This window comes from Notamacropus eugenii, chromosome 2 (genome assembly GCF_028372415.1).
Source record: "Notamacropus eugenii isolate mMacEug1 chromosome 2, mMacEug1.pri_v2, whole genome shotgun sequence".
NCBI classification, from domain to species: domain Eukaryota; kingdom Metazoa; phylum Chordata; class Mammalia; order Diprotodontia; family Macropodidae; genus Notamacropus; species Notamacropus eugenii.
The window spans coordinates 286,472,540-286,486,361 of record NC_092873.1 but is presented as its reverse complement, the minus strand read 5'-3'; the positions used below and the strand labels follow the sequence as shown (position 1 = coordinate 286,486,361).

The window sequence follows — 13,822 nt, the reverse complement described above, 5'->3', positions numbered from 1 at the left end:
TTTGAGAAGACTGAGATGAAGAGCTACCCTGCAGGATTATAGCAAAGATGCCATTTACTTTAAACAAAATTTTAGAAAGGGAGGAAGGAAAACAGAGGGAGGGAAGAAGCATTTCTGGAGTATCTACTCTGTTCTAGGCATTGTGCTAAGCAATTTACAAATGTTATCTCATTTGATCTTCACAACAGTTTGGTGAAGTAAGGGCTACTATGAGCCTCATTTTACAATTAAGGAAAATGTGGGCAGAAGTGATGTGCCCTGCATCACACATCTGATAAATGCCTGAGGCTGAACTTAAACTCAGGTCTTCCTGCCTCCAGCCTCTCTATTCACTGTACCACCTACCTACCTCAAAAAAAAAACAATTGGCACCTGTTTCTTTTCCCCATTTTGCCACAGACAACTAAGTTCAAGTCCCCTCTTCTGTTCTGGCTAGGCAGTCGGAAGGACAGATAAGAGGTGAGGAATCCATTTTGTTTTCTTTGCTTACAACTGTAGCCACTTTGGAATGGGATACAAAAACAGCCTTGCAAAAGATCAAGAAGCACTGATTTAAATGCTAAAATACCACTTCATGAATCATGCTCCTTTCTGTCTGTGATGGACTTTGGTATGATCAGTTTGGGCTGTGGTTCAATATCAGATAAATGTCTCTTACTTTGATATAATGGGTAAAGTACTGGTCTTGGAATCAGAAATACCTGAGTTCAGTTCCCGACTCTTATTAATTTTGTAACCCTGGCAAGTTGGGTAACCTTGCTTCATCTGTAAAAGGAGAATAATAGTAACATCTACCTCACACAGTTGTTGTGAGGATGAAATGAGATAATGTATGGAAAGAACGTTGCACAGAAAAGTACTAGCTAAAAGCTAGCTCTCATAATTATCAAGGTTTAGAATATTTCAGTATTTTAGAATGAGTGAAAGGTACATTTTTTCTTAGTTTGACATAAGTTTTAGTAAAAAGCTTACATTTTATTTATTTTTTAAGTACAGAGTGCTTGATGATCTATTATATCAGGAATTTTAGATCTACTTGGGAACTGATTCCAAGAACACTTATCTGCTAGGAATTTGATAAGGGTACGCTATGCTAGAAGAACCAAGTGTTATATGATAGGAGCCTGCATTTGGACTTTGGGATATTGTGTGACATTCTTTACGTTTTGGCTCCTCATCTGAGACTGCCAAGAAGGAATTCCCATTTTGGTGTGTAGGTAGTTCCAGCTTGCTGCTCTTGAGTCATTATGGAAATGATAACGCTAGTCTCAGGATGGTTTCTGGTTTAGCATAGTCCTAGTATGGTTATGTCAATCTGATTGAAGCCAGTGTGACAGCACAAGCCTGCAGTCTTTGCTACTGGGGACACTGAGGCTGGTGGATCATTCAAGTTCAGAAGTTCTGCGTTGCAGTAGGGGGTAACATTAGTTCCAGCATCAATATACTGGGTTGACTCCTGGGTAATAGAGGACCTCCAAGTCACCTAAAAAAGGGATGAATGAGCCCAGACTGGAGTCGGAGCAGGTCAAAACTTCAGTGCTAATCATCAATGGGGCTGGTCAATGAGTGACCATTCCATTTCTTTTTTTTTTTTTGCCATCAAGAAAACATAGAACCATTCCATTTTAATAGTCACAAGAGTTTGTAGAGCTGGAGGAACGGGACATTTGTCTTTAGATATCTTTTCCTGGAGGCACGACCATTTCATTTCTAACTTAGGTAAAATAGGGACACCCATTTTCAAATAAATAAATGGGTGGGGAGGGAGAGAGCTGGCTCTTTGTGGTGCTTGGAGGACTGGAAAGGCAGAGAATTTTAAATAAGTATACTTAGAAATCATTAGAATTATAATTCTGTAATTAAAAGATCATCATCAAAAATGTTATCACTATCTGGTAAAATCTATCATGAATGACCTACTTGTGAGTGGGACTCTTTCTAAGGGCAAAGGAGTAGTAAATGTTGAATTCTAATATTGTGTTCTTTTTCAACATACAGATTTGCTTAACCAATGGAGAAAAAACAAACTTGAATTACAATATTAGGCTGAATTTTTTCTTGTTCCTCATTTTCTAGAAACATTGAGAGGAATTCAACCAGTGAAGATGATCCGTCTGGTTAAAATAATAATTGTCACCGAGGGAATGACAGGATTCTACAAGGGCATCATACCTAGTGTTGTAAAGGTGCTTCCAGCAGTCTGCATAAGCTATTTCATGTATGAGAAAACAAAGAGAAGGCTGGGAGTAGACGATGTGTGAAACGTTGAATTGCGGTTATTAGCACAACTGCTTAAAAGAATGACAGTTTTGATTGATTTTTCCCTTAAAATTGTAACAGCTTTTGTGAACAGATCTTATATCTTTCTCCCTCAAGGGAGGAATGTATCATTTAGCATTTATAGCATTTTTATCTTAATTTTATATGTGACAGAACCCATGTTAAAATCCTTAAAAAACACACAATTCTATTTATCTTCCTTCTGATGTTGCCTTGTAGAGACTTGCGCTGGTATGGATTGAAAAATATCTTAGGTGCCCTTTATATTTATAAAGTACAGCCGTAAAATGTTTGGTCCCTCATATCAATTCGTGTTGAGCCATTTGTACTTAAATAACATTTAAACCTTAATTTGAAAAATGTTATATGCATTTTGAATATATTTTAAAACTACCAAGAGAAATCAGTGCATTTGAAATTGTATTCACTAGCAAAATAAAATATATTTAGTGTTTTTGTTCTTAAAAAATGAAATAGAAGGTTCTGGGAGGATGTTTTTAGAGAATTATACTGTGTGATGACAGAAAATCTTTTAATTGGCTGCTGAACTGGAACTTCATGGATATAGTAAATGGTGTATTGTCCAACAGGCCTTTCCAAACTAGAAAATATTTGTAAAGTGCATAGCACACAGTGCCTGATACGTAGCAGGCACTTAATAAATGCTTATTTCCTTCCCTTCCTCCATTTCCTTTCTCCCAGAAAGCCACTTGGGACAACCTGTGGAAATCTTACATTTCTGAACTTCAATTTTGTAAAAAGTGACCACTATCTTCATTCTCTCTGCTGATTGGAGCTTTTGTCATGTCTAGTGCCCATCACTGGACGTCCCAGTTCAAGGGATGGGACAGAGGGAACTGACCACAGTAGATGAAGGTCAGATATACAAATCTGAGGCAAAATCTGTGATATATCATCATTGCTTAGATTACCCTTTTTAAAAATTAAATTTTATTGATATCCTTTGTTTAAACATCACCTAGATTTCCTACATTTCTCTTCCTTCTGTTTCTTCCCAGGGAGCCATCTCTTGTACCAAAAAATAAGAAAGAGGGAAAAAGAGTTCAGCAAACTCAACCAACATATTAAAAAAATTCTGTTGCTAAGGGCAGTGTTCCACCCTCAGCGTCCGCCATTTGTACCAAGATGCTTCTGTGGGAAGCATCTTCTTTGGGGACATACTTGGTAATTAATTTTTTTTAAACATTCAGTTTCAAATCTTTGTTATTCTTTCCATTTACATTTCTGTCATCATTGTGTGTATCAGTTCACATGAACCTTTCCATGCTTCTCTGTATTTACAATTTCTCATAGCACAGTCATATTCCTTTACATTCTTAAATCATAATTTGTTTGGTCATTCCACAATTGATGGGCATCAACTTTGTTTCTGGTACCATTACCCAAAGCACTGCTGGTGCTGCCCTTGATTCTTATTCACCTCTCTCGTGTGGTTGTGAAATCAAGGATCTGAACTCTTCTTGAGTACAATAGAATATATCTAGTGGCCTACTGGCTAGTTAGGCCTCTAACCACTTAGGATCTCATGTCTTCTAAGGAACAAGGAAGACCCAATTCATGGACTTAAAAAGTAACATGCTCCTTTCACCTGATTTTTCTTATTTGCCACAGGTTCCTGATTTTGACCTTCTTGGTCAAAGTTAGGATTAGGTAACCTGTGTATCTCATCCTACAATACTGTCCTTCTTCTTCTTTTTAATAGCCCTGTGGTCTGACAAAAAATGTATGCCAGATCCTTTAAATTGTGCTTCAGTTTATTTTTATGATGTCCCCAATCATATCATTGAAATTAAGTACGTGCACAACACAGAACCTCCAACGGTATTCAGGATTTAAAGACAAATTGTTGACTTTCCCCCCTCCTTGGTAGCTTTTACCTTCAAAGCTTTCTCTTACTTCAAAATAAAGATGGTATATTGATCCTAACAACTCTATTGGGAATAGTGTTTTTTCTTGTTAAATCACAAAAATTAATCTCAACTGAAATTAGAAGGAATTTAATTTTCCTAGGGAGAGGGTCAGAAAGCTAACTGATGATTAGTGTTGTAATTAATGGAGGAGGTAAAGAATAGGAGAGAAGCACTAGGCAGTGGGAATTACATGCCTGCAGTGTGTGGGAATGTGGAATAAGTTTTGGGGTTGAAGGAGAATAAGGTGAGTAAATCCTAAGCTGAGCATAGGAGTGAAAGTGTAAGAAACTCGGTGTTTGTGTGAGAGAAATATATGTGTATATATATGTAAGTCTATGGAAGATGGTTCTGAACAGGGAAAGAAATGGGGAGAGGGAAAGATCTTATCCTTTCTTCTCTTGGGAATTTCTGGGGTTGGTAGAGAGTAGAAGTATATTAAGGATGTATATGTTCCATGTCCTGTGTGTTCCAGAAGCTGCAAACCTATGGAAAGTATCATGTTCACATGTTCCCAGGGAAGTGAGTAGATCAACTGTGAACAGTTAAGGGTCTAATTAATGGGCTTGCATAATTGGGGGCAACACCTCTTCCTCTTATGATTTCTTTAACACCCATCCACCAAGAAGTATCTTAGTTTCCTCAGGAGGAAGGAGGAGGAAGGCAGAAAGAGGAGGAGTCCTGTGTTGGTGTTAGATTCAGATCCATTTTAGATTCTGGCCAGTAGAATGTAAACTTTTTGAGGGCAAGAATTGTTCGGATTTTTTTTTTTAATTCACAATATCTAGCACAGTGTCTGGAACATAATAGCTGTTTAATAAATGCATATGTATTAATAACTAGTATTTAAAGCTATTTGTAACCTGGTCCCAACCTATCTTTCCAGCCTGATTATATTCCCCTTCATGCACTCTACATTCCAGGCCAAACTGATTTTCTTGTCCTTATATATTAGAGCATTTGGCCGATGGTGGAGGGAGTGGGGCGTGGAGGGAGAAGAAAGAGAAATCCTTTCCCCTCCACTGTTTCTATTTGTCCTTCTTTTTTGAAGAGGACCAATGACATCACTGGGTGATGTCTTGACATGTGCATGAATTGGATTTAAATGAGGCAGAGTTACACTGACCTTCTCTCCAAACTGCTCCCATCCTGCACTAACTAACCCAAACTCCCCCAGGCTAGCCTACTTGAAGTCCCCAGAGGCATGGATTATTTCCAGCCCAGTCCACCTGATTCATTCATAGAGAAAGGTTCACATTTATTAAAGGAGTCCCTGAATGTTAACACCTTGTCAACATAGTCAACATCCCTCTGTTATCTATGTTTTGCTTTGGGAGTAGAAGGAGCAGTGGAGAAGCAAATCTTCCCTCCCTGAACAGAGGAACTTTATCCCTGCTAAATTTGATCTTATAAGATTTAGTCCTTTGTCCTAGCTTATCAATGTCTTTTTGAATCTTAACTATTGTTAGTGGTCATCTTTGTGTCATCTGCAAATCTGACAGACACGCTACCTTGTGCCTTCCTCCTCATCACTGAAAAATGTTGAATAGTACAGGTCAAAAGGCAGATCCTCAGAGCCCACTTTGAAAGATCTTTTCCAGTTAACAGCTATACTGATTCCTAGCAATTAGTTTCCCCTTTTAACCTCAGAGCTTTTATAATATATTCTAAATATATATATGTACATACACACACATATATACATATACATACATACATACATATACATATACGCATACACACACATATATATGTATATAGAGGTGACTATCTTGGCATGCCCTCCATGTTCCCACAGTGTTTGGGGCCAAAGAGAGCTTCATTTGTTGGGGGGAATTCTCTTTAGAGGCCTAAGATTCCCAGTGGCCTTAGGGTAGCCTCTGCAGTATGCAACACCACCTAGCCTGTTTTCTAACTGCATACTCACATTTCTACTTCCAAGGATTGTAGAAGGTTTGTGAAGCAGGCTGACAAAGAGGAAGAAGGGAGATGAGGAAAAATGGCAGCCATGTCTATGCTGAGACTACTGTTGTGGTAGAAGCCATGGAAACACCAAGAGAGATCAATATATCTAAGACTACTGTGCTAAGAAGGGCAGTTATTTAGCACAGTGGATAGAACACTGGACTGGGAACCAGGTAAAATCTAAAATGAGCTGAAGAAGGAAATGGCAAACTATTCCAGTGACTTTGCCAAGAAACCCCAGGTGGGGTCAAGGAGAGTCAGACAGGACTGAAATAACTGAACAACAAGTCTATGCCAAAAGAAGTCAAGGAACCTCAAACTACAGTGGGGAGAGAGGTCAATACAGCTCAGACTGCTGCTGATGTCCCATGAAAGTTGCCAGTAAACTCTATAGGTGCCATGCCAAGAAACCAGGGCTCCCAAGACTGCTTTTCCATGAATTTCTCAATAGGCAGGTGGGTCTGCTTAAGAACACACCCAACATGTGATTGCTGACCTCAAGACAGAGATATCCTTTCCTTTAGTTTTAAGCAGCCTTCTTGACATGGACACATTGTTCAGAAGTGTAGTCTGTCTCCAAGGAGGGCAAGGTACTGGTGATTGAGGCAGAGGGCTCAGCCTGCTCCTCTGGGTAGTACTCATAGCTTTAAAGACACTATAGACATATCTCTCCTATCCTCTTGATCCATAAGATTAATCCAATATGTCTTAGTGTATGTAAGCCTCCTATAGATCTATACTAATTCCTACAGCTGTTCAGAACAGATATGATGGTTTGCTTAGTATCATGTTCTAAAAGCATCTATCAGCTGCTGTAAGTATTCTGGGAGACTTAATGCCAAGATTAGTAAAACTTTTGTCAAAATTTTATTAACGGGATATCTGGAATGGGAAGACTGTTTCTCCAAAGATTCCTCTGTTGAGATAATTACTTGATCTAGAGAGGAAAGCATCTGGTTAAACTCATTAATCTTATTACATTCAATAGCAGCTCTTAGAAGACTGTAGGGCAGGTGTATACACATCTTTAACCAAAGAATCATCATTGAGTATTTTAAAATCAGCTTTTTGTTGGCTATATTTACCCTAAAGGGGGATGTATCAGACTTGGTTGAAAGTATTTCTTTTCTCCCCCTTTCTCTCCCTACCCCATCAACTTATCTTGACCCCCAGTATCACTGGGTCATACCACACATAAGAACAGAGTTATGAGGATGCGGCACTTAAGGTGGAATTGGAGATCTTTCCGATTCTTTTAGGTAAATTTTGTCAAAGGACCCTAAATTCTGATTTTATAGAGATAGGGTTCAATCTGGGAGATTTCTCACAAATCATACTGACTCATTTCCATGCAGAGTTTTCCCTGGCAACCTCAGAAGTTGTCTCAATTTTTTTTTTCTGTGACTCAGAGTCTCCTCTGAGAATACCAAATATAGATTGTATCTACAAGGGGCAGCTAAGTGACATAGTAGATAGAGTGCTGAATCCTGGAGTTAGAAAGAGACTCATCTTTCTGAGTTGAAATCTGGTCATTTATCAACTATGTGACCCTTAAGTCATTTAACTCTGTCTCAGTTTCCTCATCTGTAAAATTGACTGGAGAAGGAAATGGCAAATTGCCATGGCACCAGTGTCTTTGCTAAGAAAACCCCTAATGGGGTCATGAAGAGTCAGACTGAACTGAAAGAACTGAATAATAATTAGGTCTCTACCATTATGGGTAAAAAGTACTCTCAGTTACCATTCAAGCACTCAAGTTAGCTAAATATATTGGATACAGGTCAGCTTTTATTTCACCCCACAGATTTTGTTTTAAAAGGCTTCACATATTCTATCAATAATCAAGGCTAACTTTCTTGCCCTCTCCAAAGTTCTATTTTCTATGTCAGTGGCACATTTCTTCAGACTCATGGTGCTATGCTGTGGTTGTGACTGCTCTCAAAAAGAATTGCATTTGAGGCCACTGGGGATGACTTCTTATCCTTTGGTGAGCACCATTATCCATTAGGGACCATACATACAGTTCTCTAGACTTAGAGAGTTATCCCATGTTTTAGGGATCTCTTGAAAGAAAATCTGCAGTCTGTTAATCCCGCTGACCTGCGCAGTCCATATAACTCATGGTGATAGTGGAGGCTGAGGTTGAAGTTCACTGGATGCTGGCTTCATCCCACTGGGAATAGAACCCCTTCTGTGTTCATGTTCTCAATCCAGCTGGGTTCTGGGTACTCTCATTTATAAATTCCAAGGATTGTCTCCAGTTGTCCCCAACTCCATTTGGGGTTTTCTTGGCAAAGATACTGGAGTGGTTTGCTATTTCCTTTTCCAGCTCATTTATAGATGAGGAAACTGAGACAAACAGGGTTAAGTAACTTGACCAGGGTCACACAGCAAGTAAGTGTCTGAGGCTAGATTTGAAGTCACAAAGATAAGTCTTCGGGACTGAGGCCAGGCACTCTATCTACTTTGCCACATACTTGGCCTGGGATTGATTATCATTATCAAGCATTAATAATAGTCATTATCAAGCTATTGACCTTAAATAAGAAGATGGAGTATAAATCTAAAGTAAATACTATACATACATAATAGAAATACAGATTAACAATGGCTAATGAAGAATGACTGCATGAAGCTTTTCAACTAGTGTGTAACAAACCTGAATAATTTGCCTATTGTTACAAGTAATGACTGTTTCTTACTGGTAAGTTTCCCATAAATTAAGCATTTTTTTTTTTGTACTGAGATTCCACAGAGAGGCAATATGGCACAGAGTAGAGAGGATGGGCTTCGGAATTAGGAACCTCTGGGTTCAAATCCTGCCTCTGAACCATATCTTGGTAAAACCTCTCAGTCCACTCTCTAAAACTATACATACATTGAAGGAAAGTTGCTGATTTGTGTTGCTACAGAGGATTTCCTCTCCCTGCTTTTCCCCCAGGAGTTCTCTACTGTGATAAAAATCACATCCAAACTACAACTAGACTTCAAGTTCATTATGAATGCACACAGGTGTAGATTGGGAACTCCAAGTACACAGAATCCAGTGTGAGACAGAGAAATGAACTACTAGGCAGACTCAAGTCACACCTAAGAGCCACTCCACTCCAATTAAAAGGGCCCATTGCAGATACGTAAGGGATATTTTTATTATAAATAGACATTGAGGTGGAAGGCAACCACTCTGGAGAGTATTTTGGGACATCCTTTTTGAATGTGTGGTGAGTATTTTTAAATGTATCCAGGATGAACATCTGAGAGTACAAGAACAGGAAGAAAAACTAAACTAAACTAAAATATAGGGTTTTTTTTCTTTTTTGAGTTTGCTTCAAGTAACTATCTCTTCATTCAGGGATTTTTACAGATTAACTTCCACTGTTTTTCAGGGAGTTCCTAGGAATAGGTGGTAGTGGTGGTGGTGGTGATGGTGATGAAGGTGGTAGTGAAAGGGATTGAACACTGGCCCTGAAATCAGGAGGATCCAAGTTCAAATCCAACCTCAGATACTTAAAAGTTGTGTGATCCTGGGCAAGTCACTTAACACCCATTGCATCCAAAAAACAAAAACAAAAACAAATTAATTAGAAGGGGGTTTCAGTTAAGATAAGCTTATTCAGGGAGATTCTTAGAACCTCAATTCTACCTAAAAGGATAGAATTTAACAGGAAAATCGATCACCTAATCCTGTATAAAAAAGTTATTATACTGAGACATCCTCTTTATTGGGTTGAGGGAGAATAACTGTGTTGTCATTTAAATTGAATTTAAATCAGAGAATCTTAATTTGAAATCCTGGAAGATCCCTTTATCCTTGTGTCTTCTTTCTCCACTGGGTGAGTTTGTGCTGGAACTTCCATTTTGAGGAAGGTTGCAGGCCACTCATGCTCATACCTTCTCCCCTCTCCTGGCTCTGTTCCCATCTTCTTCCAAGCAGCTTTCTTACTTTAGAAGATTCCTTAGTTTCTGTGGTCACTAACTCTTCCTGATGAGTACCTCATCATGGCCAGGCCAGCTACGCTTCTTCACTACTCTCTCAGTCCCACTCCATACTCTCTGAACTTCACTATGTCCCCATGTGGATACCTTCTCCCATTCTCCCTCCCCACTTACAACTCCTTTTTTATGTAGTATTCTCTCCCCACCTCCAACCCCCATTAGAATGTAAACTCCTTCAATTCAGGGATTATCTTTCTGTTTGCTTGAATTTTTATTCCCAGGGTTCAGCACAGTATCTGGCACATGGCAAGCACTTATTGTTAACTTGACTTGAATTCAGAATCGGGTAGAAGTGAGGATTGGATAGCACATTTTTGAATTCCATCCTGCAAAAGCCATCCAAACCCAAACTTGCTTCTTTGCAACTTCCATAGTTATTTCCAATTTGGTCCAGAAAGCAGAGCTTGAAGCAGTGGATGGAAGGTAAAAAGAGCTAAATTTAGTTTTGATGTAAGGGAAAACCTCCTCACATTAGGGGTGCCCAAAAGTGTAATGGGCTCCCTCTGAGGAGGGTGGTGGTGGTGGTGAGGTTCCCCTTCCTTGGAGGTCTTTAACCAAAAGTTTGATGACAGATTGTTGGATATGTTGTAGTGAGATTTTGGGGTGTGGGAGTGGAGTAGAGGAGGAGGAGGTTAAGGGTTAGAGTCAGGCTAGATGGATCCCAACCCTTGAGATTCAATGAGTTAGAGTCAACACTCACCTGACTTCCCAGCTACTCCCAAATTCATTCCAATGGCAAAACTTGGGTTTTAGGGGAATTGGATTTTTGTCCCCTTGACTCTCATTTCCCATGATTCTTGTATCTTTGTTCTTCTGGTATTTCTTAGTTGCTTCCTTTTATTCCTCCTTATTTATTTTTGTTTGTGAGTTCATGGTTCAAGAAGTAGTGATTAATTCTTGTAGGCAAGGTTGACTTCCTCAGAAGAAAGAGCTACAGATATCAAATAGACAAAGAGATAAAGCATGAACAAACCAAAACCACAAACCTCAGCCAAGTAGTTTCTACTTTCTGGGCTACAGCTTCATCCTCTGCAAAATGGGGAGGCCAGATAGTTTAATGATTCAGATCTCTTTGGCTCTCACAGTCTATGACTCTATGAAATCTAGATTCAGTAAATTTAGTACTTCCTTACCCAGACTTCTCAAATGATCATTGAGTGCTGGGTTCCTCTCTTCTTTCCCTCCAACTTAAAGAAAAAAAGCCAACTTACTGTGTCAAAAGGGAATCAAAAAGATGTTGTGGAAAGGGGCTAGGGCTGACATTCAGTGAGATCCTATCCTATTTTAGCCAGAGACACAATTCCATTTTCTAAATGCTTGATATTTAGCACTGTATTTTTATAAAGAAAAGTATTCATTTATTCAGAATTGATTAAATATCTGTGATATTCCAGGTACCATAATAGGCACTAAATGAAATGTATGATTTGTAAATTTTATTAGAAAAGTAGAAACTAGTTGTTTCAGAATGAGAGATTGAACTAACAAGGTCTAGTCAGTCTCATGATTATTGATTAACTCATCCCCCCAGCATACAACACTTTCTTTTTAACCATTTCAGCATTATTTTGGGGGAATGATGATGGTGTTCAATACTGACATATGCTGAGCATTTAATCTCTGGTTTGTGTTAATAAGTGCCACCAGATCCCTTTGTCTCTCTGTGTTTGTCTTCCTTTTTTATAAAAGGGACTTATTGAAAAGAATAGTAATTACAAAGACACTCCCTCCCATTTCCATTACAAACTTACTTTCCCCTAGCACACTCTAGGTTCTTGGGGAGAGTAAGCTCAAATTTAAGGAACAATCACAGTGAGGCATTGTAAAGAACTCCTCACCTTGTAAGTCCTTTTCTCACTTCATGGATCTTCTTATGAAGTGCCCCCTTAGATGTAACTGTTAGCTGATATCTGAGGAACAGTGCCTTTCAAGAATCCAGTCAATACTTTTTCACATTACCCTGAGTCGTTAACCCTGAAGCTGCTACAACCATCAGGTGACTGTCTGTATCTATCTGTAGTGACTTCCTCTGTTTTCAGCCACTGCTACTTCCTCTGGTGGACTATGCTACTAACTCTGATTGCCTGGGGACCATCTAATGGTTCTTCTGATCTGAGGTTCACAAGGTTATAACCTGAGTAGTTCTGTCCCTGAATCTTTAGTTGCCTAAGATTAGAGAAGAACAACCCAAATAACAGAGGTAACTTGCTCACAGTCACATGACATCTGGGCAGGAGAATGCCACTTAACATCACAGCAGTACTTTACTTGCCAAGAAGGAAAAGATATGCATTGACCGAAGCCTCCATTCTTGTTTATACATGAGTGGACATCATCAATTACAGTTATAATTAAGTCTTCCCTTTGTTCTAAATATCCTTTGACTATCAATCAAAAATTTGATCCAAAGACCATGCCTGATAATTGTATTCTAGGATCAATGAGTTGGATCAATGATATTTGTAATCTTAGTAGGAACTTCTTGGTTAACAAAGTGTCAAAGACACCAGAGACATAGATTTCTTAGTGCAATTTGATATAGGCTATATATGTATAATCCTGTAAAAGCTCTCTCCATATTAGTCATGTGAAAGAAGAAATAGTTTTCAAAAAGAAAAAACATAGAAAATTAAAGAAAGTAAAAATAGTGTGCCTCAAGCTGCATTCAGACTCCATCAGTCCTTTCTATGGATATGGATAGCATTGTCCATCATAAGTATTTTAGAATTATCTTGGAATATTGTATGTCTGAAAAGAACTAAGTCAATTACAGGTGATCATTGTACAATGTTGTTACTATGTACAATGTTCTCCTCGTTCTACTCACTTCACTTTGCATCAGTTTGTGTGTTTCCAGATTTTTCTGAAATCTGCCTGCTCATCATTTCTTATGTTGGCTAAATATTTTAAAGGTTATAATAAGTGGGGCAAAGAGAAGAAGGATGAAACAGCAGTGGACAATCAGTGAAGGAAAATTAAGAGAGAAAGTTTAAAAAGACCAGATGTGATACTCGATGAAGTCTGTAAAGTGCACAGAAACCAAAGAAGGCTAAAAGGGTCAGGCAAACATCGGGAGAACTATTAGGTCCGAAAAGCAAATAATATTAGAATTTAACCTATCCCCTATCACATTCTCCCAATGTTTACAGCAGAACTGATAAGAATGAAGAGTATGCATTAACAAAACACTTCAAATACAGGTGGATGGAGAAATTCTCTTAGTAGGAAATAATAGAGTGTTAGACAACAAGTCAATGAGACCTAAGTTCAAATCCTGCTGCTGACACAGTAGTTATATGACCATGGCCAAATCTCTTGGACTCTCTGAGTCTCACTTTTCTTATCTCTAAAAAGAGAATAATAATTTCAAGACTCAGTTACATTGGTGGCACTGTGCCCATGTGCCCTGTATACATACACATACACACATCAATCTTGGAACTCACTTGCCTAGCTTGCACTGTCAGTTTGGTCCCCATCGAAGTGACAGTTACTAATCCTATAGTTCTAGGTATATACTTGCGCGTGGCTATCTTCATACCCATTGACTTCAGAGGCCCCCAGCAGTTTGCTTCCCTTTAATAATGTCAGTACATTTAGTTCTTTAGTAAAGGCATTTATTCAATTGGCATAGCAAGGACAATAGTTACAAA

At 38.7% G+C, this 13,822-nt stretch overlaps 1 protein-coding gene and 1 long non-coding RNA gene across 2 annotated transcripts in view; one reads left to right on the top strand and one right to left on the bottom strand.

Annotated features, from left to right (window-relative positions):
* Window positions 1-4,207, top strand: part of LOC140527334 (mitochondrial adenyl nucleotide antiporter SLC25A24-B-like) — a 35,139-nt gene extending 30,932 nt beyond the window's left edge. The window contains exon 8 of the mRNA XM_072644178.1: window positions 2,077-4,207. Within this exon, the coding sequence (XP_072500279.1) occupies window positions 2,077-2,261 (185 nt within the window). The 3' untranslated portion in view covers window positions 2,262-4,207. The remainder of the gene's footprint in view (window positions 1-2,076) is intronic.
* LOC140527335 (uncharacterized) overlaps window positions 1-13,822 on the bottom strand; it is a 37,915-nt gene that overhangs the window by 1,869 nt on the left and 22,224 nt on the right. Inside the window, exon 4 of the long non-coding RNA XR_011974768.1 lies at window positions 10,870-11,100. This is a non-coding gene — a long non-coding RNA (uncharacterized lncRNA). The remainder of the gene's footprint in view (window positions 1-10,869; window positions 11,101-13,822) is intronic.